The sequence below is a fragment of the Diceros bicornis genome, chromosome 4 (genome assembly GCF_020826845.1).
Source record: "Diceros bicornis minor isolate mBicDic1 chromosome 4, mDicBic1.mat.cur, whole genome shotgun sequence".
NCBI lineage: Eukaryota > Metazoa > Chordata > Mammalia > Perissodactyla > Rhinocerotidae > Diceros > Diceros bicornis.
This window is the reverse complement of record NC_080743.1, coordinates 60,044,159-60,071,039: the sequence shown is the minus strand read 5'-3', so window position 1 is coordinate 60,071,039 and position 26,881 is coordinate 60,044,159. Positions and strand designations below refer to the sequence as shown.

The following is a 26,881-nucleotide window of genomic DNA, read 5'->3' as shown; positions in this document are numbered from 1 at the left end:
TATTGGGTGTCTTAGCCCACTTGGGTGCTCTCATGTGTCTGCCCTTCTCTCTGCCCTGGGTCTCTGGATCTGCCCCTATGGTCTCTCCCTCTCTTGCGCATCAAGGCCTCTTGTCCTTTTGTCCATCCCTTAACTCCACATCCATGTGTGTCTGTCTCTGAAGTCTCTGTGGCTGCCCCACCCTCTCTTGCAGCCCCTCATGCTCAGACTGTGTAACTTCCAATCTCCCGTTCATTAACAGGAATCCCCTCACTCCCCAACTCCAAGGGTCAGCACTGTGATAATCCAAAGTTGCCATAGCAACCATGACCACACCCCCTGTTACCACATTTCTAGGAAAGGCCTGTGGTGGGAGGGGTCACAGAAGAGGCCCCCAGGAGAATCCTCCTTTCCTCACAGCCTGCCCTGGGTTTCAGCTTCAATGGAAACTGACACTGGACTTCTGGACAACCAGAAGCCTAGGCCCAGAAAAGAAAGAAAGTCCTTCCTGCAGCCTTCCTACCATCCCCTCAGCTACAATGTCAGAGTTCCCAAGAGAAGCCTCGGAAGAGGCTCAGCACCTGCCATGCTCAGGAACCTGCCCTACCCAGAACAGAGCTCCCCAGCCCCCAGCTGATAGAGTGCCCTCCAAGGGCATGGTATCCATCTCCGGGTCTGTGTCCACCTGACTTGACCTCTTTACACTCCCTGCCACCACACCTCCCTCAGTCCTGGATGCTTGGCTGTGACAATACTATCTGTGGATTAAGAACCAGGACTAGGGAGCAGTCAGCAAAGAGAAAACGAGGGGAAATACTGTCAGAGTAAAGGGAGGTGGGGTGGAGCATAGCTCCCAGGCAGGATAGGGTTGGAGGAATGCTGAAATGCAGGCACGAGGGAGATTTAGGGAGGGAGGCCTGGATTCTGCCTTCTAACAGAGGAAGCAGGCAAATAGCAGATGGAAGTTTCAGGCAGGAGGCCGGACCAAGTGACCTCACCCAAACCCTGTGGTCTGCTGCTATTGTAACCTGGCGAGTCTCCCGGCTCTCCTGGGTCCCCAAGTAGGAGAGCTTTTTATAGTTCACTCCCCAACTTGGGTTTGAATAATTAAAGAAGATGGACAGAAATAGCAGCTGGACAGCAAAGGCAGGTTATTTTGGGGTTTTCTGGAACACAGAGCGCTCCTGGGCGTCACCCTATCCCTGCAGGGGGCGGAGTCACCATCAAGGCCGATGGGAGATTCCTGTGGGGGAACCCACCCGCACCCCCCAGGGTTCCTTGGGTTGACAGGGTTGCTTTCAGCCAGAGGAGGGTCTCACCGCTTCTTTCTGGTCTTCAAGGAAGGCGGAGGGCTCTTGCTGCCTTCTGCTCATAGCTCCTCCTCTGGCAGGAAGTCCCTCTGTTGTCTGTCAGCGCTTCTACTTCAGAGATGGTGACAGATATTGAAAATCAGATCGATAAGCAGCTGCAAGACAGGCTGAACCAGGAGGAGGTGGCTACTGCTCCTCTGGTCAAGGAGCCGGAATCAGGTGGTAGGAGGTCTTGTCCCCCCTCACCCCTAGACTATAACTATCAGGAAGCTGTGGAGGGAAGGAAGGTTGGGGTGTAGGATGGCAGGCAGAGCTGGGGAGAGGAATTGGTAGAGGAACAGATCAGGCTCCAGAGAAGAAAAGGCCAAAGATAGATTAGTGTCTGGGCCAAGAAGCTCTGAAGAGGCAAGAAGCTCCCCTCTTCCAGCTTCCTTTTAGTGTCCTCTATTCCTGGCAGAAGTCCAGCCTCGGTGTCCTGGGACAGGGTTTTAGAGCTGAGCTGGGGATGTGGAGAAGTTGGGAGGACCTCCTCGGGTCTCCATCGCAGACCAATCATTTGTGGTTTGTTTGCATAATACTTTTGGTTTAACCACAGAGATTAGGGCCTCACCCCAATTCTACCTTGAGGCTCTACCACAGAACTTAAAACCTGGGGTACAGAGGGGGCATTTGTAATGTGTTCTCCCTTTGGGTAACAACTTCAGCGGTGGGTTTGGAGGTCAGATTCCAGGAAATGCTGAAATCATTCATTAATTCAACAAACATTTTAAAGCATCAACCATAAGCCTCACACTGTGTTGGTGCTGGGCATAAATTACAATGGCAAGGTCCTTGCTCTCAAGAAGCTCATAGTTTAGTGAGGGAGATGGCCATCTTAAAACCTACTCTCTACGATTATTGAGCACACACTATGCAATAGATACCATACAAGAGCTTCACAGAAATTGCTCTATTTAATCTTCATAGCAAGTCTATGGTCTAAATAGCATTAGCCCCATCTGACAGTTATTAGAACTAAGATGAAGAGACTTGTCCAAAGTTACTCAGCTAGTAAACAGTATAAATGGAATTGGAACCACGTTTACACGATTCCAAGGTCTGTGCTCTTAACCGCTGCCCAGTGGTCGCTAATGCACGGAAGGAAGATGCAGGTTCGTTAAATCATTAAATGCTGTGGGTGTTGAAAAGAGACTGAGATTGTCTCTAGCTGCAGGTATGTGCTATGCATGCTGGGTGGGGGTTGGCGGTGGGGCAATCAAGGAATGCCTCCTAGAGGAGGTGGCTTTGCACTGGACTCCATTCATGCTACAAAGACTTTAATTGAGTATCTACTAAGTGCTTTGTTCTTGGTGCTGCAGATACCAAAGTGAACAAAATCCTTGCACTATGGACATGCTGGACAGGGATAGAGGAAAGGCTGAAATTATAATTAGGCGAGTCTTAAATGCCAAGTCTCCTTTACTCTCAGAGTTGTTCTGCTCCTCCTGGGTTTCTCTCCCAGGCACAAATACCCAAACTTCTGGCGAATCTAGAGTAAAGGCCTGGCCCTCCTACTCTGGGAAGTTCTTCCTAACGTCTATCCTGCATTTCTTCCAGTTCTAATAAATTTCCCCACCTCCCATTTCATTTCTCTTTTTCAAGGCCAAATCTCACAGCAGTAACCGGGCAGGCCAAAAGAGTCTGGCCCTTTAAGGCCACCTTCTTCCCCCCACGTGCCGTCAGGTTGGGCTGGCGACGCTGACGCACGCGTGACGTCAATGGCAGCTGGCGGAGTCTGGGCACGAGGAGCAAAGTTGGGATGGGGGTGGGGGGCGAGAGCGTGAGGGCGGTTCATTTGCATTTAAAGGGGCCACTCCCGGGTTAGTGATCAGGGCTTTCAAGAAATGTGTTTCTGGCAAACTTTCCGTCTTGGGCTATGGGGCAAGAAAAAGGCGTGGTACAGCTGAAGTCGGTGGTGACTCGAGTTTGCGATGTCAATTATGTCCTTCCGCGGAAAGGGGAAAATAGTCCGTCGGTGCCTGGGCTGGAAGCACGTGACCTGGAGGGGGCGGATGGGGGGGGAGAGGGAAGGAGGGAGGAGCTGGGGAGACGACTGTCAGGCTTCGTTTCAGCTGCCCCCACCCCCACATCCTGCCCACCCTCCTGCAGCTGCCACCACATCCTGCCCAGTCGGGGGCAGGGAACTTGTAGGGGGGGCACTGACCGAGGGCCCGGCTTTGGTACCCCTTCCCTGCCCCCTTTAGTTCCAGGGTGGGGCCTCTGCCCTTTGCCCGGGGCCTGGCCCCAGGCACCCGGGCACTAAGCTTGGGGCACAGCTCTGCCAGCACAGCCTTGGACACCTCTCTGCCTGACTACGCCGCCACCCTCCACCCACTCCCCCTCCCCAGGGGGGGACTTGTCCGAGCCCCAGATCAGAGCCCCATCCCTGGGCTAGCACAGTTATCAGTGGACGAATAGAGGTATTCAGTAAAGTTTTTACAATCTTAACTCGGATACACAGCTACACACATACACATATACAGATTCATGTAACGGATATCTGCTGAGCACATCCCATGCAGGGCCCTGCAAGGCTCTGAAGACCCAAAGTTGAGTTAAACTGCTGCCCTCAAGGAGCTCAAGATCTGGTGAAGAATAATATTGGAAACCAACAATGTCAGTACCATATGGTGTGTACTGATGAGGTAAATACACAATACAGAGCACTATACATAAGTAGAGGCACAGGATGACACACAAGTCCACACGGAGAATGTATACACAGAAGGACCACCAGTACACCGGCTGATGGCCCTTCCTGTCGCAAGCAAGGTGGAAGATGTGGGGAGAGATTGGTGGTCTTGACTGGGATTATTGGAAAACTGGGAGGAAGAATGATCAGCCAATGGAAGGGATGAGATGGATGGTGCTGGGGGGTGGAGATAGCAGCCATAGAGCCATACAGAGGCTGAAAGAGCAGGAATGGCTTCCCAGAGACATGGAATAACAGGCAGGAAGAGAAGCAGCCCTTGAGGATGAAGAAGACCTCTCCAGATTAAGTTGGATTCGGGAGGCTTGGGGAGGCATGAATAAGGGGAGCTGTTGGTGTTCTTGTGCCATGTAAACTTGGGAACTTGATGCTTGTACAGAGGAGTTTACACACACTTTTTAGGACTTTGGTGGGCATCTGTCTGACTCCTAGGGGATTTTATAGCAACTTTGGGCTGTTAGATGATTTTTCTCTAGGAAAGATGGGTTGGTAGCCAGAAGTGGAGAAGGAAAAATGAGACCCAGGTGTCTAGTCTGCTCAGGCATTTTCCGCCTAAGAGGATTCTAGGACCGCTGGTCCAGGGGCTAGAAGAAAAAGATGCAGAGTTAGTTTCAGGAAATGTTCATTATAAACTAACTTCCAGCAGCATTATTCCCTAGATCCTTCCCTGTCCTTCATGGAAATCAAGACCTCATGTTTATAACTTATCCTTTCTCATGAAGTTCTCTCTAAATAAATAAATAAATAAATAAATAAATAAATATTCTGTCTCCCTTGTAATATCAGCCTTGCCTACTCTGTCCTGCACTGTTCTCTAGTGAATTATCATTTCAGCATCTCAGGGTTCAGGACACTCCATCTCCCCTACTGAGCTCTTCCCTCCCCTCCTTTCTCCCTCCTGCTCCTGGCCCTTTAACACCCTCCCAGGTGACTCACCTTCCTTCCTCATTCTTTTGTTAAGGACCCAACATTCCACGGGCAGGGAGGACTAGCTGGCCAATCACAGCCCTGGCAAGCCTGCCTTGGGCTTGAGATTGGCTGGAACTGTGGTTGGCGGGAGACTTACCATGCAGAGCTATAGGAGGTTGGGGAGGGGGTTTCTGGTAATTAGTCCTGGGAAAGAATTTGTTCTGGGGCTGCTTATGTTTTTGGAGAGAATCCTTCAAGTGGAGCTGGGGCCAGAGGGGTCTCTGGCTTGGAGAGCCTCAAAACTAGAGGCAGGCGGAGAACTCAGTTCTCTTGGTCTCCTGCTGGCTTGGGTGCCCCCTGCCCACTTTGGTTTTGTTGTATGATCTGGGACCCAATGGTCTGAAGGCTGAATTCCCAGGCCTGTTCCTAAGAAGTCTTTTCCAGCAGCCTTGGATCTCTCCAGTCTCAACATTCTGCTTTCCCGACGTCGGAAACAGCCGGAAAATAAACACCCTGATGACTAAACGGTTTCTCCAGCTAGAGCCTGGGGAAGCACTAAAAATAGAGGCCACAAGTGAGGGGAGGTTCCCCACTTGAGGGAGGGGGGGCACTTTCCCATCCTGCTACTGCCATAGCCCCAGGCCTGGCACAAGGCTCTGTTCTTCTCCGAGTCCTTGGGGACAGGGCAGATGGCTCCCCCTGCCTCCCCTGAAGTCCTTCAGGCAAGCTAGCTCTGCCTGGCAAGGAAGGCTGACATCTTCTGGTGCTGGGGCCCCATCTCCCAGATCCAGTGGGCAACTGAGAAGCTACATTTGGGGACAAAGTAGGACACTTTAAATCAGGTTTCCTGAAGGAGAGGCCAGGTGGAAGGGTTGGAAACTGAGGCCAAGGAAATAGTTTGCTGGCTTCTGGTCTGGGGACATACAGGACAAGCCTCCAACCTGTTTGCAGAGCAATTCCACTGAACTTGCCTCCTTTGAGGCTTGTATGGGATAATGGGCCTAAAGGTGTCTTTGCAAGTCCAGCCCTTGAGTTATTATAATGCAGAATGAGGCACCATTCTAAGCAATTTACTTGTATGAACTAATATAATCTTCACACCAAATTTATGAGTTAGGTACTATTATCACCATCTCCATTTTACCCCTGAGGATCATGAGGTACAGGGAAGCTAAATAATGTTCCTGTGTTCAGTTAATAAATGGTGGAATAAGGATTTGAACCAAGGCAACTTGACTACTCCAAAGTTGACACTTCTAATCACCATGACATGCTGCCTCTCTTTGTATATATTAGTCTCTTCGGCATTTAACCCAGAATCAGAGTCTTTGTTCAGTAAATCAGACCCAGCCAGATAGAAATCAGGGTGTGTGAAGAACTGAGTGCCCTTCTGTTCTGCAAGGTTCTTTGAGATCTAAGCCAGATTCCATCATTTCCTCAAGCTCCAGGTAGAAAGCAGCAGGACTTGGAAGTAACAGTAATGCTGGAGAGCAAATGTGACGGGACATTTATTCAGTAGGCTGGCCCCTAAACTCCTGTTGTAGGACACATAAAGATTCACCACACCTTGGGGCAACCAGGAATTTCTAAATTTTACATTTTTTGTAAAGAGCTACTACTGCTTCTGTAACAAAATGCTTTTGGGCGTTTCCTGTGCTGGGGCAAATTAGGGTCCCGCCCCTTTAAATTGCCCCCCTCGGCTGTAAGTGCTCTGGGGCCCGCAGGCACTGGGGATTAGGTCACCCAAGAAGTATGAGCTGTAGCTTTAAATTGCTGGGCGTCTGCCGAGCCGGGCCCGGGGAGGGGAGGGGTCCTGTCACAGGTAGAGGGAGCAAACGAGCTCCCCAGGTAACTCCCCAGGAATGAACGTGTCCCTTTAAGTGGGGCTTCGGCACACATTAAGTGGGGGAGATGGAATCTTTTCACCACTTAGCGTCTACCCTCAATTTATCTACTTAGACTCCCACCTCCCAACTCTCCGGGGGCCTGGCGGGAGGGGGGTGGGGATGTCGAGGTAACGTGTGTCTGTGAGAGTGTGCGCGCAGCCCGCGGAGCCTCCCCAGAAAGGACCTCCTTGAGCGCGTGGTGGCAGCAGTGTTAGGCGGCCGTCCGGCGAGCTCGGAAGGGCTCCACGGGCGCAGGCCGATCCCTTTAAAGGCCTCTGGGTCTCGCCTCGCTACTTCGCCTGGCTCCGTCCCTTCCTCCCTCCCTCCCGTCTGGCGGAGGGATCTGCCGCTCCCGGCGCTGCAGCCTAGCTTTGGAGGGCGGTGGGGTGGGGGCCGACCCGGCCCGGCCCGGCCGGCCCCAGGGAAGCGAGGGGCGGGGCCGCGTCCCCAGGACCGCCCCTGCTCCGGCCCCGCCCCTCCGCCCCCACGGGTTCCTCCCATTGGCCCCCCCACCTGTCCATCACCCCCGTTCCCCCACCCCTCAAGCTAGGCTGAGCTGTGCCTACGTCGGCCTCGACTCCTGGGGGCTGGAGGAGTTACCTTTGGAGCCCGAAAGGAGGAAGGAAGCAAAATATCAACAACAGCCGAGGCGGGTCGGGCGCTCGGCCCCGGTCCCCTGCTTGCCCGCCGCCCGCCTGCTCGCCCCCGCGCCCACGACGGGGGCCCAGGCCCCCCGGCGCCGCCCAGGGCCCGCGCGGACGCCGGCCTCATTTATTATTCCCCCCGCCCGGATCTGCGGCTTCCCAGTGTTGAAGATCTCTCGGACCAGGGGCGAGGTCTACCCCCTACCAGCTGTGACACCCCCCTTCCCCCAGCGGGGCCGGTGAGTAGGGAAAAATAATGCGCCTGCCGCTTTAAGAGGCCCCCTCCCCCACCCCGTCCTGGGGTTGGGGTGGAGGGTGGTCTAGACCGTCCCCCTGAGGGGTGGGATGGGGTGGCCTCCTAGGCTGGGAGGAACTCGCGGAGCGGGCTGTGTTTTCGTGTGGCGTTGGTGGGAGATTACATGGGGACTGTTTGTGTTAGGGAGTCGGCTGTGGGGGACAAGTGAAGTGGGCTGTAATTCTCTTAGGTGTTGGGGTCGGGGTGGGCTTGGGGGCGCGCTGGTCTGTTGGTGTCTAGGGGTTATGACGGCCTCCGAGTGGTCTGGGAAGGGGCGCCATCCTCAGAGGGGGTCTCCGGTGACAGCCAGGAGCGACTGACATTTTAACAGCCGGCCCTCCCTCCCTCTCCCTCTTCGCGCCGCCTGTTCCCTCCTCCTTGGCCCGAAATGGTGCAGAAGGGGGCCTGGGAGGGCGGCGGGAGGGTGGGGGCGGGGGGAGCCGCAGCTGTTTGGGAAGCGGGGGAGGGAGGGGGGATGTTGTTCAGATGACACCGGGGTGGTGGGTTGGGGTGCGTGAGTGTGTGTGTCCGGGGCCCCGGGTTTGCCGGGTGCCTGTGAAGTTGGGACGCGGAGTCACCACGGAGGTGGACACGCAGGACCCTTCCTTGGGATCTCTTAGCCTGCTTCCGAGACCCTTGATCTGGTTTGTCAGCAGCCCCAGCTGAAGAACCCCCGGCCAGAAGTTTGCAGCTGTTCAGCATCTGGGCAAGAGTTCTCCGGCCCCTCTCTCCACCTTTGGCAGGCTGAACTGGGCCAAGAGTGGGGGTCTGGGGAATGTTGGAGGGGCTTTGGGGGAGGGAGGGCCAAGAAGACTAGAATGCATCTAGTCCCTCACCCCAGTGCCAGCCCACATTCTATCAGGTTTGGGTCTTACAGGGTTTGGGGAAAGGGTCTCCCTCCCTCTAGTAATTCAGACTGACCTCTCAGCAGATTCCTGAGGTCTCTCCCCATAAAGGAGGGCTGCTGGGTGTGGGCACACTTGGAGCCACTGACTAGGTTATCCCAGGTTTGTCCTTCTGAGTGGGAGGTTCTCTCTGCCTCCCCTTAAGCAGTGCATTGTTGATGGGTTGGGGGAGGGCACAGTGGGTGGATCCTGTTTCTCCTACCCTGTGCCCAGCCCCACTCTTGAGGTCTCCTTGTAGGCCTGGTTTCTTTGGTTTGGGGGAAATCAAACGCCCCTCTCCCCTCTCCCTTCATTGGGTCTCCTAGGCAGTTCAGGGGCCAGCCTGGACTATGGGAAGTTCACCGTCTGGGGCGGTGACCTTGGGCTGTTCTGGCCTGGAGATAGGAGGGGAGCTCAGGCCAGCACGAGATTGGGTGTTTTGAAGTTTGGGAGCTGTTCACCTCCCACTCTCCTCCAACCCCCCAACAGGGAAGTCTTAGTGACCAAGGAGAGCATTGAAAAGGCACATGTTAGTGTTCACAGATGTCTGCCTGCCTGTGGCCACTGGGTCACACCCGCCCCAGGACTTAGCCTGGCTGTCCCAGCTCCCACGGCCTGCCTGGGAATGAATTTCCTTCCTGTGGTTTCCCAGTGTGTGGGGCAGGAGATGGGGGTGGGGTGGGATCAGTGTGAGGGTTGCTGAGGACCCATTTGTATGGGGTGATTGGGGGACACTGGAGCTTATGTATAGCTCTTTCCCCACTTCCCCCACACAGGCATTTGGACCGTTGGGTCTCAGTGGTCATATTTTCTTTGTTGTAACTCCTCTACTCTGCCAGCACATCTCATATGTGTTTGTATATGTGTATGTAAGTGTATGTATGTGCATGTACATTTGTAGGGGGAGGAGTCTGGGGAAAGGAGGAGCTTTCCCTCATGCTCCTTTAGATACCAGAGAAGTCGAGCTTTTTACCTGAGATCACACAGCAAATCTGTGTTAGAGCTTTAGTCCCACTGCCACTAGTCTTTCAGGCACAGCTTCATAGTAGGAAGAGACCGTAGGAAGGAAGACACAATCCTTGCTCTTGGAGGCCTTGGTCCAAGGGGAGAAGCAGGACCCAGTCAGAGAGCATCATAACCCTTGTGTTGGGGGATGGGCATGGGAGATTAGGCTGGAGCTTCTGTCTGCTGTACCCAAGGCCTGGAACAGAGTGGCAGAGGACTTGGAAGGGTAGCGAGCGCTGACCATTGTCCACCTCACTCTGTATCTGCTGCCCCTGGGCTGAAGGGGCCTGGGCGTCCCAGTTCTGCCCTGCTTGGCTCCTGGCTCATCTTATAGGCTGGGAGATATGATAGTCTTTCTGGCTGCTGTTATATAATCTCTCTCCAGCAGGTTTTTTTTTTTTTTAATCTTCTCTGGGTCTTTCCTGGGAGGTGTGATGAGGGGAGAAGGTGGAGGGTAAACTCCCCAGGTTGGGGGCTAGAGGACTAGTAGCAAAGAGGCTGGGATAGACCCCCTGGTCCCTGAGAGGTAGAGGGGAGAGGAGGCCTTGGAGTTAGACCGTGACTGATTGTGACCTAGCCCCTCCCACCCTCTTCCTCTGACCCTGCCCTGGGAAGGTCTCTCTGATGTGGGCATCCCTGGCCTTGTGCCCTCAGAGAGGCCTGCCCCTCTGCTCATGCTGTCAACCTTCACCTTCTGGCCAGCGGGGCCCCCTGCCCTCCCTGTTTGGCACTGGGTCCGGAATCTCAGTGCTTACCCTGGCCTGGTGTGGGTGGGCCCTGTGTTGAACACTCTGCCACCCAATTCTGTACCTCTGCGGGTGCAAGGGGAGGCAGGGATAGATGAGTGGGTCCAGCATTTCCCTAGTTGTATTTGGAGCCAGGCCCCTGCTTCTCTGCCCCTCTAGTCCAGAGGGTGGTGGCCTTATTGGAGAAGACGAGTTGGTGGGGTGGGTAATAGAGGCCTCGACCTCTTGGGCACAAGTCATGGTTGGTGTTCACCTGGGTTCTGTCAGTTTATATGAGGATCAGATGTGGTCCTGGAACCCATCCTCAAGTGTCAGATTCTGGGTCTTGTGGCATGTGGTGGCGGGGTCTCCCCACCCCTTCAGGCCATGGCTGGGACTCTCCAGGCTCTCTGAGGCCAACTGGTTTGCGGCAATTATCTCCCTTTAAAGGGAAGAAAGAGATGGTGGTGGGGCCGGCATAGCCTCAGCATCACTGTAATTGCTGGTGGCTTTTATGAGCCAGGCATGGGGCCGGAGTCCGGCCAACCGTCTGTCCTGTCCCAGTTTGGTTACTTACTCGGGGGGGAGGGGAAGGTGTTAGGTACTAGCAGCTCTGCTCTGGAAGCTGGACACCTTGCTGTGCTGCAGTTGATGTCGCCTTGTCTGTCCACAATTGCAGCAGGCAGGCTGGGGCTTAGACCTCAGGAAGAACTTCCCAGTGGAGCTAAATGGGAGAGAGAGAGATGGCTCTAACTTGGCCTGGGAAAGAAGGGGGTCTCAAAGCACTTTCTTCTCCAATGGCTCTTGGTGGCTTTGCTGAAAGGCCTTGAACCTTGGCCTCGTGGGGATGGTGCTCTTTGGCTCCTGGAATATTTATTTTCCCTTCTCTTCCCCTGCCTGAGGCTGAGAGTCTTCTGGGGCTGTGGGGGCTGGGTGGGGGTCTGTGCGGACGGGCATGCCCAAATGCACCTGGCAAGTCCACAGCATTTCGTGGTGGCAAACACGCATGAAGGTGTGTGGCACATACACACCAGTGTGTAGACACCCACGGAGCAGCTGCCGCCCTGTGGGGGGTGGGGGGGTAGTGAATGGCAAAGATGATTAAAGGATTGGAGACTGGGGATAGGGTGGGGGGACTGGAGGCAAGAATGTGAAGGGTGTGCAAGCACTCTGGAGAGAGAAGGGTTGACTAGAGCAGGAGGGATTGAGGTTAGACCACAGACGGGCAGACCTAGAGTGTGCCTTGTGAGTTGAGGAGCCCCGGCTGACTTGCATCACTACCCCTCACAGCCCCCTCCCCCGCATTTATTCTTCTCTGTGGTCCTGGCCCAGCCTGCCTCTGCCCCTCACTGACCGTGTGCCCTTGGGTAAGTCAGCTTTCTAGATGTGCAGGAGTTTCACCAAGCCTTGTGGTGATCAGAGCACCCCGGTGTTTGTTGCTGGTCTCTGTTGCCCTCCCCACTCACCCTGATGAGCGAGGCCACTCTGAGGTGTCAAGATTACACCTGAGCCCTCAGGCATTTTGGGGCAGATCCCTGGCCTGGGTGATCCCCAAGGCCCTTTGCATCTCATTTTTACTTTCCTGAGGCTGCTGCTACAACCTGTCCTTCCTGGGAGCCTAGCCCTGCTTCTGGCCCGGCGTGGAGACAGGGGGATGCATTCGTTGATTCTGCACAGGACCCCCATAGCCTTGGGGAGGGGAGGCGGTGGTACCTGCCCTGGGTCTTTCTCCCTTCTGCTGTAGGGTGGGAGGGGAGGGGCTTGTCTGGAGCTCTCGCTTGTTGCTAGCCACACCCAGGCGGGACCATATTTACTCATTTAAACTCACCCTCCCAGGAGGCTCTGGGCTCTAGGCCTGGTCACTGACCTTGGCCTGGTGCCTCTGGCGGAGTGCTCTGGCCACTCCCCTAGGAGTTGGGCAGACCAGGGAAGCATATAGAGAAGGAGCTTTTTTTTGGTCAAGAGAGCTTTACCCTCAGGCAGTACCCACTCTCCCTGTTTTCCAGTATACTTTGGAGACAGAAAACTAAAACTTTTCAGGTTCCTGGGGACTGGAAGAAGGAAACTTCCATTTGCTGAATCCCTGTGTGCCCAGCTCTGTACTGCGCATGGAAACGTATGGAGACTCATTTATTTCTCTCCACAACTGTTTTTTATATTTGGGGAGACTGAGTCAGAGATTTAAGGGACTTGCTCCAGCTTTCCCAGTTAGGAGGTTGAGGGAAGGCTCCTGCTCTGCAGGTGGGGCAGTGGAAAAGGAGGTCCAGGGAGACCGGCGAGAAGGAGCAGGATTTGGTGAAGGGAAGAGCTAACCTAGTAGGATTCCCTGGCAGAGGGCAGAGGATTAGGGTTTGGTGGCAAGTTGAGGGGGGATGTGCTTTCTGAGAAGGTATTGTCTTCTGATTGAGTGCCATGGGAGAAAAGCCCCAAAGCAGGGATATGAAGGCAGGAATGGATGACACTCAGAGACCCCTCCTGGGTACCCGTTAGTCCCCCCTTCAGCTACCAGCTGAGATGCATGAGGAGAAAGACTGGAGCGGGAAGACTTGAGCCACGAGAGTCCTGGGCTTGTCTGAAGGCAAGACACAAGGCCGAAGTGAGCCTCCCAGGTCCGGAAATTAGGGAATCTGCGCTGGAAGGAACATGCCGTAACCCTCAGGTGGAGGGAGGCCCTGCCTGCTCTCAGCCCGGGTTGTGCGGGGAAGCACTGTGCTCAGAAGTCAGCCCACCTCTGCCGCTTATTCCAGGTGACCTTGGGCAAGTCCCTGCCCACCTCTGAGTTGGTTTCCATTTCTGTGAAAGAGAGATGCCTCACTGGGAAAGGAAGGTGGTTCAAGGGGAAAATGTGTGGTACTCCACACAGAGGGGGTGCTTAGAAAGTGGGTGCCTCCTTTCTTCCAGACATCAGCTCCAACCCTAAGCAGCCACCCAGAAGCTGGGGTGAGGTCAAGGTCCCTGGGTGGGGACTTGGTGTGGAGGGGGACTGAGGAGGCCCTGAGGAGACCTCCAAGCCTGGGGCTCAGTCTGACCCTGGGATGGGCTGGGGAAGCTGAGTCCAGCCCTGCCCTCCCCAGCCAGCTGTCTCCTTGTCTCAGAACCTACCCCCTCCACACTTCGTCCCACGACTCTTAACAAGTCCCTCTGGCTGCATGCTCACTTACTCCTCAGGATTTCACCACCCCCACCCCGCCAGCAAATACCTGGAGTTGAGGGTTGGGAGAATAAGGAAAAAGAGGGAGCTCATCTCCGAAGCTCAGGGGAAACCACACAGTGGGAGTGGCCGTGGGTGGGCAAAGGAGGGGTCGGTCTCTTTGCCTTTGCGTGGAGTCTTCCACTCCAGCTGGATCAAGTAACATGGACACAAGGGGGTGGAGCAGATGACCTCGAACCTCGAGCTTTTCTCCTTAAAGCACACATGTGTTATGTGTATGGTGAGGGACGATGGTTGGAGGTAGAGCAGGAGGAAGGGCTGATCTTAAAGGGGTGCTCAGGCCTTCTTAGTCACATCTCTCCTTGACCTCTGGGCCCCTTTCCTCCTGCCCCCACAGCTGCCTGCCTCTCTGCTGACTCCCCTTTGCATACCCCATGGCAGGCCTGTGGGGCCCAGGCTGACTGGGTGGGGACAGGTGTCCTGGCCCAGCTGCTCCCTCTTGTCTCCCCCACCTGTCAGCCCAAGGGGTGGGGAGCTGATGGGGAGGGGAGAGGAGGAACCTCTTGGCCCCTCACCTGCTCCCTGGGGTGGGGCCCTGCTTGTAAAGTACAGCAGAAGGATTGAGAGTAGACAACAGGCAGGACTTCCCACTCAGGGGAAGGATAGCTCCAGATCATAGGAATGGCAGAGAAAGCTTGGTAGGCAGGGGTCCTAGCTGGCAGAAATCAGAGGGGTCTTTGCATAGTGGCTTCATGAAAGGGTGAGGAGCACAAATCAAATCAGGGGGCAGGTATTTGCATAGCTGTGTGCAGGTACGCCCCCCCCCCCCGACTGGCCGCCTGGCCCCCTTCCATCTGGCTGGGCATCTTAGCTTCACCTGGCACCTGTCCTGAAAGCAGCAAGCTAATCCTGTAAGAGCTGCCTGGCCGGCCGCCTCAGCAGGCCCATGCAGCCGCACTGCCCACCCTCCCCTGCCAGGGGCTTAGAGGACTGTCCTTCGAGTCAGAAGGGGACCTGGCCGCCACCCTGAGCGGCCCCTTTAAATCCTGCGTGGCTTCCTGAGGTCATGATGTCTCTAGGAGGATTTGCTTTCCCTGATTGGATTGGCCTCCTTCGCCCCCCTGGCTGTAATTGTGCCTGGACACATCACATTCTGAGCCTCCACCTTCCCTTCCATCAGAATTGGTGCTGGCCTGTCTGAAGACCCAGGCCTCAGGCCCCCTGCCCTCTCTCCTTGTCCTCACTTCCCAGCAGCCAGGGCTCGGACCCCCTGTATCTGCTTCAGCCAGAGCAGCCCTGCCCCTGTTCTGTGGGAGGGAAGAAGGGATCTTGCTCTTTAAATAAGGGGTGAAACCACTGGCCTGGAGGAGAAGGCCCTTCTGAGACTGTCTACTGCCTGCTTTTCTCCACTTTTTCCTCTTCATCCTGCTCTTCCTTTGGCCAGGGGCCCACACTCCCTAGTTACCCCATGCCCTCATTTCCATGGGAAGTCCCTCCCCTGATCTAACCATTAGCCCACCTGCTGCAGTGGCAAGTAGCCCAGACCCAGCACTAGTGGCATTATGCTCACCCCAACGGCTCTCAAGCTGACCCGCCCCCAAGGCCCCAGCTGCCACTTTCACTTCTGTCTCCTGAGACCCCAGAGGGAAGTTGGGTGGGGAGGTGGAAGGTGACACACTAACCGTCCCAACCGCCCCCACCTCTCCTCAGCCAAGGCTTCGGATGGCCAGGGGCCCCTGTCCACCACTCTCATCTAGAGGCCTGAAAGTAGGTTAGGTTGCAGTATTAGAGTTGGCTACAGTAGGAGGGATGGTGGTTAGATAGCAGGAATGACTTCCCAGGATAGGAGACCACTGCCAGGCTTCATTGTTTCAGAGGGTGTGGCTGGAAGTGTAGATACTACACCTGGACAAGCGGAGGTCCGCTTGACCTCTTCAGGGTAGGCAGGGGACTGGTTGTCTTCCAGCTCCCCTTGGTTGGAGTGTAGTGCCGGGGCCCCGATGCTCTCTCAGATGTTACCAGCTGCCCATGCTGGGTTGGGTGACTTCTAACAAAGCAAATTTGAGCCCCAGAGACTAATTTGAGGCCAGGAACTCAGCCCTGGGAAGTCCTCTCTGTAGTCTTGCATATATCTTGTCTGCTGTACTAGACCATTTCCTCTCATTTTGCACTCTTGGGGTGGATGTTAGAAATGGGAATAGAGGTAGAAGTAAAGGACAAGCCACTCCTATCCTGTTGCTGCCCTGACCTTGGCACTGAGGGGGGGAATGGGGAGTTTCTTCTGGGGAGCCCCCAGACCGGTGTGGAGCCATCACACTTCACCCCATGAATTTATTAAACTCCTCTAGCTGCAGTGCTTGCTTATTCCTCATAATTACACCTCCCCCTGCCCCTCTCCCTTCCTGGACAGGGGACCTGGACAAGAGTGGGGGACCCAGTTGGACTGAGTGCTCTAGACAAATAATACTATCATGGGTGTTTATCAATTCAGGCATGCTTTCTGGAGGAGAAGGATGGGACTGGAGGCCTGAGGTACCAAGAACGCTACCTGGGGTCCCTAAGTGCCCAGGGATGCTGGTTTGGGGGTGGCCCAGGTCCTGGAATGGGAAGTTGAGCCTGATGGAATAAGGTCAGAGACACTATGCAAATCCCCATGCAAATGAGTAGTGGTGAGTCATTACTGATCGTGAAGCAAGGCTCAGGCTTGGGTTCTAGAACTGGCCCCACTAATGACCATGACATTGACGTTAGGCCAGTCGCCACTCAGTAACTAGAAGCAGGGGCCCAAGCCCTGGGTCTGATAGGCATTCCAGGTGTGTGAGGAGGTTGGGATGGCTGAATCTCTGCTGCCAGGGCCTTGTGTGCCCCACCTGGCACCTGCCCTGGCTGACCATGAGCCTCTGTCAACCCTTGGCCATCTGTTGTGGGGCTCACTGCTCAGAAAGCACCTCTCTCTTCATCAGCCCCGTTTCTACTCTCTTCTGGCCTCCACATTGCCCTCCCCCCGCAAGCTGAAGGATAGTGCACCCAGCCAGGCCATCTCTTCTGTTACCTCTCTGTGGAATCCCAGTCCTGGCCTCCCTTCCTGTGGGCCTCTCACAGGAACCCAATTTCCAGGCTGGAGGGGCACTTGGGTACCTAGTCCACTCCACCCACCCATTGTACTGGCCAGTGGGGTGAAGCCTGGAGGGAGGAGGAGGCAGTGACTTATTCAAGGTCACACAGTGAGTTAGGGCCAGAGCGGGACTAGACCCAGGCATCCAGAATCCCTGCCCGGAGTCCCCATAGTTCCCTGGGCTATTCATGGCTCTACTTTACCCACTTCTTTTCTACTAGGACTCAATCTCCTGTTGCCCCCAGATTCTTCCTGAGATCAGGCTGGGTGGCTCTAGGAACTGTCGAGGTTTGGGGGGGTTCCTGGGAGCCAGTCCAGAGGCCACTAGGGGAAGGTCAGAGCCTGGGGTGGGAGGTGTTGGAGCCTGGGGGGTGGGGAGGCTGGCTGCTGCTTCTGTAGGGAGGCATACAACCTCACAGCTGCAACAGGAAGGATGAGAGCTAGACTACAGGAAGGACAAGCTGGGGTGGGGAAGCAGTGGAGGAGGCTCAGGAGACAGACCCTCACTGGAGAGGCATCTCCTGGGCAGAGAACAGGATGACCCCGTCCCAGGAGATTTGCCAAGGAGAAGAGGGCGGAAAGTCTAGGGTGGGGCTTGAGAGAGTTGTCCAGCGGAAGCTGGAGGGAGGGCTCCCAGCCCTGCTCCCCACGCTGGTGCTCCTCTTGGCAAGTCGATTCCTGTCGCTTCAGTTGAGGCTACAGCGCCTGCCTCCACTTGCGTTCCTAGGGTGCCTGGGACCTGAGACCACCCCTGCCCCGGGTCCAGCTTTCCTGGACTGGTCCTTCCCTCCCTCCCCCCCAGCCTGACAGCCCGCCCCCAGGTCCCTTGTCGGTGAGTTAAAATTAGCTCGGTGCCCAGGCTAAAAATAGCCCCTGCCCAACCCTGAGGCTGCTGGGCTGGGGGAGGGGAGTCCCCGAGGGAGGGGAAGATGGTGGGAACCAGAGGTTCGGGGAGTGAGCCTGCCAAACAGAACTTTGAAGGGAGGAGGATCAGGGATGGGGACCCGCCTGTGCCTTTGAGAGCAGACCCCAGAAGAACTCTGGGGTGAATGAGAAGAGGCTGCCATGGGGGAGGGGCCAGAGAGAATGGAGCATAAGAGGGAGACCAGAGAGGAGCAAGGGAGCAGTGGTGGGCAACAGGCTGGGGGGTGGGATGGTGTGAGACCCCAGCACTGCCTTTGCTCAGACTGCGGAGGGGTAATGCCCCCACTTTGGGGCCAGTGCAGTGTTTGTGAAGGAAGGGCTCCTTGTGTATACCCCAGGGGCTGTGAACCCCTGGGCCCTCGTGCCTGGGCCCGATCTTTCAGTGTTTGGGGGTGGTCACTGGGTTCACCTTCCCACCCTGTCTTCCAGAGCTCCTCAGCATGTGTCTCTGCTTAGAGGGAAGAGGTCCCAGAGCTGCAGTTCCGAGAGTGACTAGGAAGGTTGTGAGCCCTGGGGGTGGGGTAGGAATGGAGGCCCTGGGCCTGTGCTCACCTCTGCCCACTCTCAGGGCCTGCCCTCGGGGCTGGGGAGATGCTCCATCCCAGGCCAACGGGGTCTGGGCCCTGTCCAGGTCCCCGAGAGCCCCTTGCCTCTCCCTGCCCTCGCCTTAGGTGGAATCTCTCCTTCCCTTGTCTGTCTCTTGGCTGGACTGCAAGTTTTCAGAGGACAGGGGTGGTGTCCTGTCAAGTTACGCCCCCACCACCGGCCTAGCCTCAGGCTCCTGCGAGCAGCTGTTGCACCTGTCTCTTGTTCTCTACCTGTTTCTCTCTGAATCTTTATCTCGGTCTGGTCTCTCTCCCTCTCTCTGACCCTCTCTTTGTCCATCTCTGCCTCTGTGCCATGCTCTGCCTTCCTCTTGGCCTCTCTACCTCTTTTTCTCTGTCTCCTTTCCGCGTCTGTGTGTCTGTCCCCCTCTGCCACCCCCTTCGTGTCTGCCGCACCCACGCCTCCTCCCTCGTTAGCAAGCAGACTGCTTGAGGCTGCCTGACTGTGGGGGTGACAGGTGGATTGGATTGTCACCCCCTCCCCCAGCGCCTGCTGCTTATTTCATGCCCTGCAGCCCAGCCACGGGGAAGGGGCGGGAGGAGGGATGACAGCTGTCTCCAGCGCCTCCTGCCTTCCCCTCCAGTCCACAGCCTGCAGCCCTGAGCAGCCTGGGAGGCAGGGATGAAGGGCCTGCTTTAATGAGAGCTGTCTTTCTCACCGTGTGAAAGAGCAGGGTTGAAGCCCATTGCTCTGTGATGGGCGGCTGCTCACTCAGCCTCTCTGAGCATCTGCTCCATTTTGACCTGCACTGGTATGACAGCTCTGGAAGCAGATGCCCTGCAATTCCTCTGAGCCTCTGGGACGGAGGGTGGATATGGGTGGAAGGGAGAAGGGTGGCTGGTACTGCCCTGACACAGCAGGAGAGAGGGGCTGGAGGCTAGCCATTGGAAGGCACTTCTCCTGCAGCTCCCCAGGAAGGGCTGCCCGGCTGCAGCTGCAGCTCCAGGAGGCCCCCCTGACCTCTCCCCCCAACTCTCCCCACTGGCCCCAGGCCACCCTCACACAGGAACTGAGATAGCATCATTCTGAAACCCGAGAATGGTTTGAATATTGCTCAGGTACCAAGAGGTGTTACATTGGGGGAGGCAGGGGCCTGTTTCTTCTCCCATATCCCCTCCAAACCAAGACCCCCTTTAGGGTACATTTCGTATATTATTTGCACCTCATTTACATGTAAACATGACCCACAAGTTCCTGTTGGGTCTTTAACCCAGCTTGGAACAAAGGCTGTCCATGGGGGTCCTTCTGGATCCCCCACCATCTCTGGTTCCCTCAGCCCCTCCTCCTCGTCGAGGGTGGTGTCAGATGAGCCTCCTGCCCTGAGTCCTCTCTGGTCTCCATCTGCTAAGGCTTCTCTGCAACCACCCTTCTCCCCCAGACGGTAGGCCTGAGCCTGCCTCTCTGAGGCTCAGCCCTGCTGCCGTCCTCCCTCCCTCTTTGCTCCTTCTATCTCTGTCGGAAAAGGCCCTACCTCTGTCTGCCCCCACCTCCCGCCCCCCAGGAGGTCCACCCTGCCCAGCCCTCTCCTGCCAGTGCTGCCCTGAGTGGGTGAATCAGGAGTAGGCAGAGCCTTCGAGGGGGTGCTTTTGGTGACATAGATGCTGCCAGCCTAAGGAGTCATAGCTGTGGCCTGAGGTCAGGATTGGGCGGGCCTTGGGGCCTTCAGAGCAGGAGGGCCACCCTGACCAACCCCCTGTCTCCATGGCAGCGTTAAGCTCTCCCAAACCCTGGGCGCCAGGAGAAGCAGCCAAAAGCCAGGTCATCTGGGAGGGCTTCCTAGAGGAGGAGCAGGCTGGAAAGGAGAAGAGAAGTGGGGCCAGCCTGGGGAGAAAAGGCTCACATCTGGAGAACAGATGCCCAGGCCTCTGGCTCCTGGCAGTTGGTTAGGTAATTAGGCAGAGGGCTAATTAAGGAGGTCCAGGTGTTCATTAAAACCTCCCTAAATGAGTAGGAGGGAAGCTTGGACAGGATAGACCCGCATACCTTGGATAGGGTCAGTTTGGGATCCTTTGCGCCCACCCGGGCCCCAGCCACCCCTTCTTCCAAAGTCAAGGCTGAGTGCATGTTTTTGCCCCAGGGCTTTCAAAGACTGCAACAATGTGGAATGGATAGCGGAAGGGGGAAAAGAATAGTACAGACGTAGCCTGTTTTTGGAGGAGGGCTCCTGGTTAGATAGGAGGAAGGACTGCCCAAGGCAGGGCATCTCCTCCTCTGGCAGTGTTGGCACAGACGTAGGAGCAGCAATGGAGAAGGGGCCCTGGGAACGTAGAGTTATAAAAAGTGCTTTGGGGCTACCTTGGCAGAGATTGGGGAAAGACGAGCCCTGGTCTTTTTAACCCTGACTTCCCGTTGTCAAAGGATGCTCAGTGGGTCTCTGTGGCTTCCCTGTCTTCTCAGCTCTGATCCTTCTCGCATCCCAGCTCCCCCAGCATGAGGCGGGGGTGGGGGGTGGGGGGGCGGTATAGGAGATCAGCCAGGGAGCTGGTTGCCAGGCGACAGTTGCCTAAGCAACCCCATCCTCTCCATCTCCATGTGCTCAGGGCTGCTCCTTAGAAGACTTCAGAGTCTCACCCTCTGCACCAGCCAGCCCTAGGGTGGGGAGGGTTGAGGACTGGAGTGGCAGGGGTGGTTGGAGGGTAGGTGGTGTCCAAAGGACAAGCTTCAGGGGCAGCTGGGAGAGGAAGTGTTCTGTCTCCACAGAGGACAGAGTGAGAGGAGCTGGTCCTGCAGCAGGACTGATGGGAGTTAGACCACAAGAAGGACTTCTCACAGGGTCTCACCAATGAAACAATCCTTTCTTCCTGAACACACATTTCCTGAGCTCCTCCTTGCAGGGGATAGAGTGGTAAAAAAGATGGATGTGGTTCCTGCCCTCAGGAAGCTTCAGTCTCATTGGGAGCTTGGCATTTAATAGAAGCACAGAATTGTAATTTACAACCGTGATAAGTGCTAGAAAGAAAAGAACAGGATACGCTGAGAGTAATTAATTGGGAGAACCAAAGGAATGAAGTTAGATGGCAGGAATGATTTTTCTGAGGATCGTGAGAGCAGAGAGAGGATTTTCTCCCAACTTGGAGGAAGAGGGTATTGGCCATGAGCTGAGAGAGTTTACATCTCGGCAGGAATTTGCTTATGAACCAAAGGTGGCCAGTGGGAGATGTAAAGTGGGAGGGGGAGGGAAGGTAGATGCTATAAGCTGGGGGAGTGCAACAGTGACTGCATTTGCCAGTCTAGATTGGGGGTTTCAAGGGGATTTCAACAGCAGAGAATCCTGTTTAAAAGCTCTCTTCTTTGCCCCCCCTTGCCCTTAGTGTGCCCTCCCCACCTTACCTGCCAAGCCCGTACCACTGCAGCTCTAGAAAGTACAGCCTTTGGATTGCACTGGGAAGCAGGGGAGCTGAAATCCTTGGGCGGGGCCTTTGCAGTGGGGGTTTGGCAGAGGTGGGGGTCACAGGCAAGGAATGAGGTGGCTGCTGGGCCACTCGGGGCTGGCTGGGCTGGTGTTGGTATTGTCCTAGGGGGTATGTGAGGGGGAACAGTAGGAGGCTCAAGGCCTATGGAGCATCTTGAGGACAACAGAGAGAGGAAGAAGGTTCTGGGATCCCTCTCTGGGGAGAGAGAGGGATGGAGGGTCCTTCTAGGTGTAGGGAGGGAGCACATTGTTTTCTGAAGATATCTGGACAAAGCAGAAGCTCTCTTTCCAGCCGGGCTAGGGAAAGCCCAGGGGACAGTCCTGGCTCCTCCCAAGTCCATAGAGTCCCTGCCATCCCCTCCCCTTCCCTCCATGGCCAAGATGCCAAGGCTGAACTTTGGCATCTACTGTGGTACCGTGGGGGCCACAGTTGAGTGGAGCTGGAAAGGCTCCAAGGAAGCTCAGCAGCCTTTGGAAATGGGGGCTGGGGAGGGGGTTCCTAATGACAGGTGTGTCTGTCATCAAACACCCCAGTGACACCTCTGCCCAGGTTGGAGGGGAGGTCAGACAGAGGCTCCTTGGATACCTCTGCCCAGGTTAGGTTGCGGGGAGGTGAGAGCTCACCTTTCTGGACTCTGCAGTGGGGCCCTGGCAGGGGCTCTGTGGAAGGGGAACTCTGGAGGGGAGGCTGGACTTCTGTGGGCCGTACACCTCTCAGGACCCAATCAGAGTGGCTTGAGAAAGCATGGACTCCATGCTCACTGCCCTCCACCATCTCCCAGAAGGCTCCACCTCTGATTCTCCTGGAATCACAGAGCTAGAGGGACCCTGGGGTCATCTCATGCCTCCATCCCACCCTGGGCCCTTCCAGTCCCCGAGGGTTCACCCAGCCTGTGTGGGCACTGCCCACACCTGAGAGCAGGTAGCTTTTCTGGCCCAGGCTGGACTGCCATCCCCATGCCCCCTCCCATCCTGGAGTTGTCCAGTGCAGGGGCTCTGTTTCCCACCCTGGCTCTGTGGGCCATGATTGGTTTATAGGTGTACTGAAACAGGGATCCCTCCGCCTGGTGCCTGCATCCCCAGGCTGCCAGTGACTAGGCTCTGTACTTTCTCTGTGTGCTTCACGGTGAACAAGGTTGGGAAGCACTACTCAGACCGAACTTGGGTTCTAGAGCTGGCCCTCCTGTAGAGCAGGAGTCGGCAGACTATGACCCATGGGCCAAATCTGGCCATGCCTGCTCTTATAAATCTAGTTTTATTGAGCACAGCCACCCTCATTTGTTTATGTGTTGTCTACAGCTGCTTTCATGCTACACTGGCAGTCGAGTAGTTATAGAGACTGGATGGCCTGCAAAGCCTGAAATAGTTACTGTTTGGCCCTTTACAGGAAAAATTTACAGACCTCTGGTCTAGAGGGGTGGTTTATTTATTTTGTTTATTTAAAGCAGCAGAACCCTTTCTTCAAACAAAAATTTTAGGCCAAGGCTGAGTAAAGGATTGGCATGGAGGAGCCCTGGTTGAAGGGAAATAGGGGTCCTGCAGCCCCAGCCCCACGCTGGGACTCCAGGCTCCAGGGTTCCATAAGATGAGTATGACGACCACTGCTCTGGACCTGCTCTGGTATGTTCTTGAGTCGAGGGCCCCAGAGCACTCCCATCCTGGCACTAGGTACACTGTGCTAGCTGTTCACAGCCTCAGCAGGTGTTCACTCAGCACGTTCTCTGTACCAGGCTCCAGAACGGGAAGCACCATTCTAGGCCAGAGGGGCAGCTGGTGAACCCAGGTGTCTGTACTCTGGGCAGGCTCTGGGGAGAAGAAGTGAGGGGGAGGGGGGGGCCGTTCTCTAGGACCTAGACCCTTAGAAGCCAGGGAGCTCCCCATACTCTGTCTGACCTAGGACCTGAGGGCAGTAGTGATGGTGTGGAAAGAGCCTAGATCAGAGTCCTGGGCCCTGAGTGTGAGTTCCAGCTTGTGCCTGGCTGTGGCATGCCATCGCCTCAGGTCGCCACCATTTCCTCACTTTGAGGATGGGGCTCTGATGCTGCGGGCCTCTCACAGGGATGTGTGAGCCTGGCCTGTGTGCTCAAGGCGCAGGGCTGAGGGTTGCCAGGCCTGACAGTCCTCTCGTGACCACCCCTCCTAGGAGGCTGTGCAGAAGGTGTCCTGCAGACCATGAACTGAGCGCTGGTCCCAGACCGTTCATGAGCACAGTGTAAGACGTGCCGAGACCCACCACCCAGCGATCCCCTCCCCTCCTTGGCACTGAGGATCCCCGGAGAAGATGGGGAGGAAAAAGATTCAGATCCAGCGAATCACTGATGAGCGGAACCGACAGGTGAGGAGGTCTTGGAGCCACACAGAGAGTGGGTGAGGGCAGAGAGCTGGCCTCTGCCTCCACTACTTTCAGCCACCCCAAGAGGGCTTCCTGGAAGAAGGGGGCTCTGGAGGCTATTATGGAAGGGGAAGGGCTGAGTTGGGAGAAGAAGAGCCCCTATCTCCCTGCAGCTCTTGGAACCCTGTGTCCCAGAACTCTGAGTCTCATCTGCTGCTGCAGCCAAATAGACCTGTGCTCCTGCCCAGGAGCCATGTACAAGTCTCAGGCCGTGCCCGGGCACTCCCCCTTTCCCAAGATGGATGCTTCCCCTCTTCCTACTTCAGGGGAAGAGCCAGGGAGACCTTCTCTCCTCCTTCCCTGACCTCTTCATAGCCTCAAGCACAGAGGTGTGGAGTTCTGTCCATCTAAATCCTCTCCCTTCAGGGAGTTGGCTCTGGGCCGTGTCTCTGCCATGTGTTGGAGAGAGGTCTTGGCCTGTTTGTTCCCCAGACCAGGGGTTCCTGAGAACAAGGCTGTGTCACCCTGAGAATGGGGACTCCCAAGGCAGGGGCTATGTCCAGCTGCCTGTAGACTGGGACTCCTGGGCAGGCCTTGACTGAGCCAGACCTGGCCACACCCCTGCAGGTGACATTCACCAAGCGGAAGTTCGGGCTGATGAAGAAGGCATACGAGCTGAGTGTGCTGTGTGACTGTGAGATCGCGCTCATCATCTTCAACCACTCCAACAAGCTGTTCCAGTACGCCAGCACCGACATGGACAAGGTGCTGCTCAAGTATACGGAGTACAACGAGCCGCACGAGAGCCGCACTAACGCCGACATCATTGAGGTGGGCTCACACACCCGGGCCCCACCCCTGCCGCCAACTGCACATCACGTGCCCGTGCAGCACGCATATGCGGACCTGCCTGTGCACATGCACGTGTACACCTGCCCCTCTTAGCCCCTCGCCTGTGTGCACACATGTGTACACCTGCGCCTCTTAGCCCCTCACCTGTGTGCACACAGATATAAACCCACATCCTGTCATACAAACCCTGGGCCCGCGGAGGAAGGAGGGGCAGTGAGTAGATGTCAGGTGAGGCTGCCCACCCAGCGCACTCCCACTCCAGCCCTCTCTGAGAGCCTTTCTGGATGTCTGTCAGACATGACATGACAGCTCTCTGCTCTGTCTTCTTTCAGATTCTCTCTCTGTCTCTTTCCCCCTTCTCCATCTTTTGGTCTGCTCTTGCATGTGACTCTTCCTTTCTTTGTCTCCCTTTTTGTTTCCATCTCTCCTGCTCTGTCTCTGTCCCTTTGTGGGTCCCTGTTCCTGCTTCACCCACTGAGGTCTGTGTGCCTTGGAGGTACAGAACTTTGGCGAGGAAGAGGCTGCCTGGAAGCCCCAGGCCTGCCTTCCTGGAGTGAGGCTTTAACTCAGAGATTTGGAGGAAATTCCCTTATTTTTATATTACAGAAAACAGATTTACTCTGGGCTAGAATGTAAAATTTGCATTCATTTTATAGACTAGTATCTCTGAAGCTGTTTTCAGCATGGAGAGGGCAGCTTTGGGGTCTATTCCAGACCCAGCAGGTGTGTCCCTGCTTTGTGTGGACACATGCACGTGAGAAGCTCTGGCCTCTAGGCAAGGACAGCATACAGGGTGGTACAGAGTAGGGACTCAAGAAATGCCAGTTCCCTCTTTGCCTTTCTCACTCTGATTCCTCTCTCTCTCTGCTCCATCTCTATTTCTCTCTCCCCTGTTTCTCTATTTCTCTCTCCCTCTATTTCTCTCTTTCTCTCTCCCTCTGTTTCTCTCTTCTTCTAAGCAGAACCCAGGGATTGAGCTGGGCAAAGCCAGCATTGAATGTCTTCACCTGGGGAACTCTCTGTGCCTCTGGCCGGTGCTCACCAAAGAGTGGTCAGGCCAGGGCTGGCCCAGGGCACCAGCCCCTCAGCCCATCCCCCAGAGAGCCCCCTCCCCACGTATCACCTTAGAAGCACGTGTCTCTGTGCCAAGTGCCTTCCCTGGGTTAGGGCCACATTCCATGTGACCCCTGTATTCTGATGCCTCCCCCACCAACCGCTTCTTCACACAATGCCCCAGGAGGGGATGGGGCACACTGAAGGAGGGGGCTGGGGAGATGCTGGGAACCCTGAGGAAGGAGATTGGGGAAAAGTAGGAGGGTCTTAGGGAAGGGCTGGAAGGAGCTCCAGGGAGGCGGGCTGGGGAGGACCCTCAGCCCCCCTGACGGTAGTGGTGCGGTTACAGACCCTGAGGAAGAAGGGCTTCAACGGCTGCGACAGCCCGGAGCCCGACGGGGAGGACTCGTTGGAACAGAGCCCCCTGCTGGAGGACAAGTACCGGCGCGCCAGCGAGGAGCTCGACGGGCTCTTCCGGCGCTATGGGGTGAGCCCCACTCACTCTCTCTCTGTTGGCCCCCCCTCCCGGCCCCTTCCCCCCCAGGCGCTGCACAAGAAGCACAGGGAATGTGAGAGCCCTGAGGTGGACGAGGTGTTTGCCCTGACCCCCCAGACGGAGGAGAAATATAAAAAGATAGACGAGGAGTTTGATAAAATGATGCAGAGTTATAGACTGGCCGTGAGTAGTCGCATGGAGGAGAGCCTCCCTGTGGTGCATGGTGTGGCTTCGCGCCCCGCCCCGGCCCTCGGCTGCCTCTGATGGATGTTCTGCTCTGAGCCATGCTGGGGCTATTGGTGACCACTGAGGAACCTCTGACTTTGGTCATGATAAACCTGTGACACTTGCTGAGACTTGTCTTGGAAGGAGCATAAGCCAGGAGAGACCTGGAATGTCCCCCTCGTCAGCAAGAAGTGTGTAGATGACTTGAGATCCTTAGATGACAGGAAAGTAGAGCATGTGCTCTTTGTCCGGATCTTTTTGGGGGACAGGCCCCATTGGGCCTGTCTGACACCCCCAGCCTAAGATACTCTGTAGCATTGTTTAGGGGA

General features: G+C 55.9%; 1 protein-coding gene across 4 annotated transcripts in view; it reads left to right on the top strand.

The window, feature by feature from the left end:
- The first annotated feature begins 7,320 nt into the window (after positions 1 to 7,320).
- MEF2D (myocyte enhancer factor 2D) overlaps positions 7,321 to 26,881 on the top strand; it is a 33,221-nt gene continuing 13,660 nt past the window's right edge. The window contains exons 1-4 of one of the 4 annotated variants that reach the window (XM_058539459.1): positions 7,321 to 7,716; positions 23,738 to 23,929; positions 24,554 to 24,757; positions 26,181 to 26,318. In XM_058539459.1, coding sequence (XP_058395442.1) covers positions 23,876 to 23,929; positions 24,554 to 24,757; positions 26,181 to 26,318 — 396 coding nt within the window. In that variant the 5' untranslated portion in view covers positions 7,321 to 7,716; positions 23,738 to 23,875. Of the gene's footprint in view, positions 7,717 to 12,213; positions 13,134 to 23,737; positions 23,930 to 24,553; positions 24,758 to 26,180; positions 26,319 to 26,881 lie in introns of those variants that run through there. The other 3 variants (XM_058539455.1, XM_058539458.1, XM_058539456.1) reach the window with 3 other exon arrangements.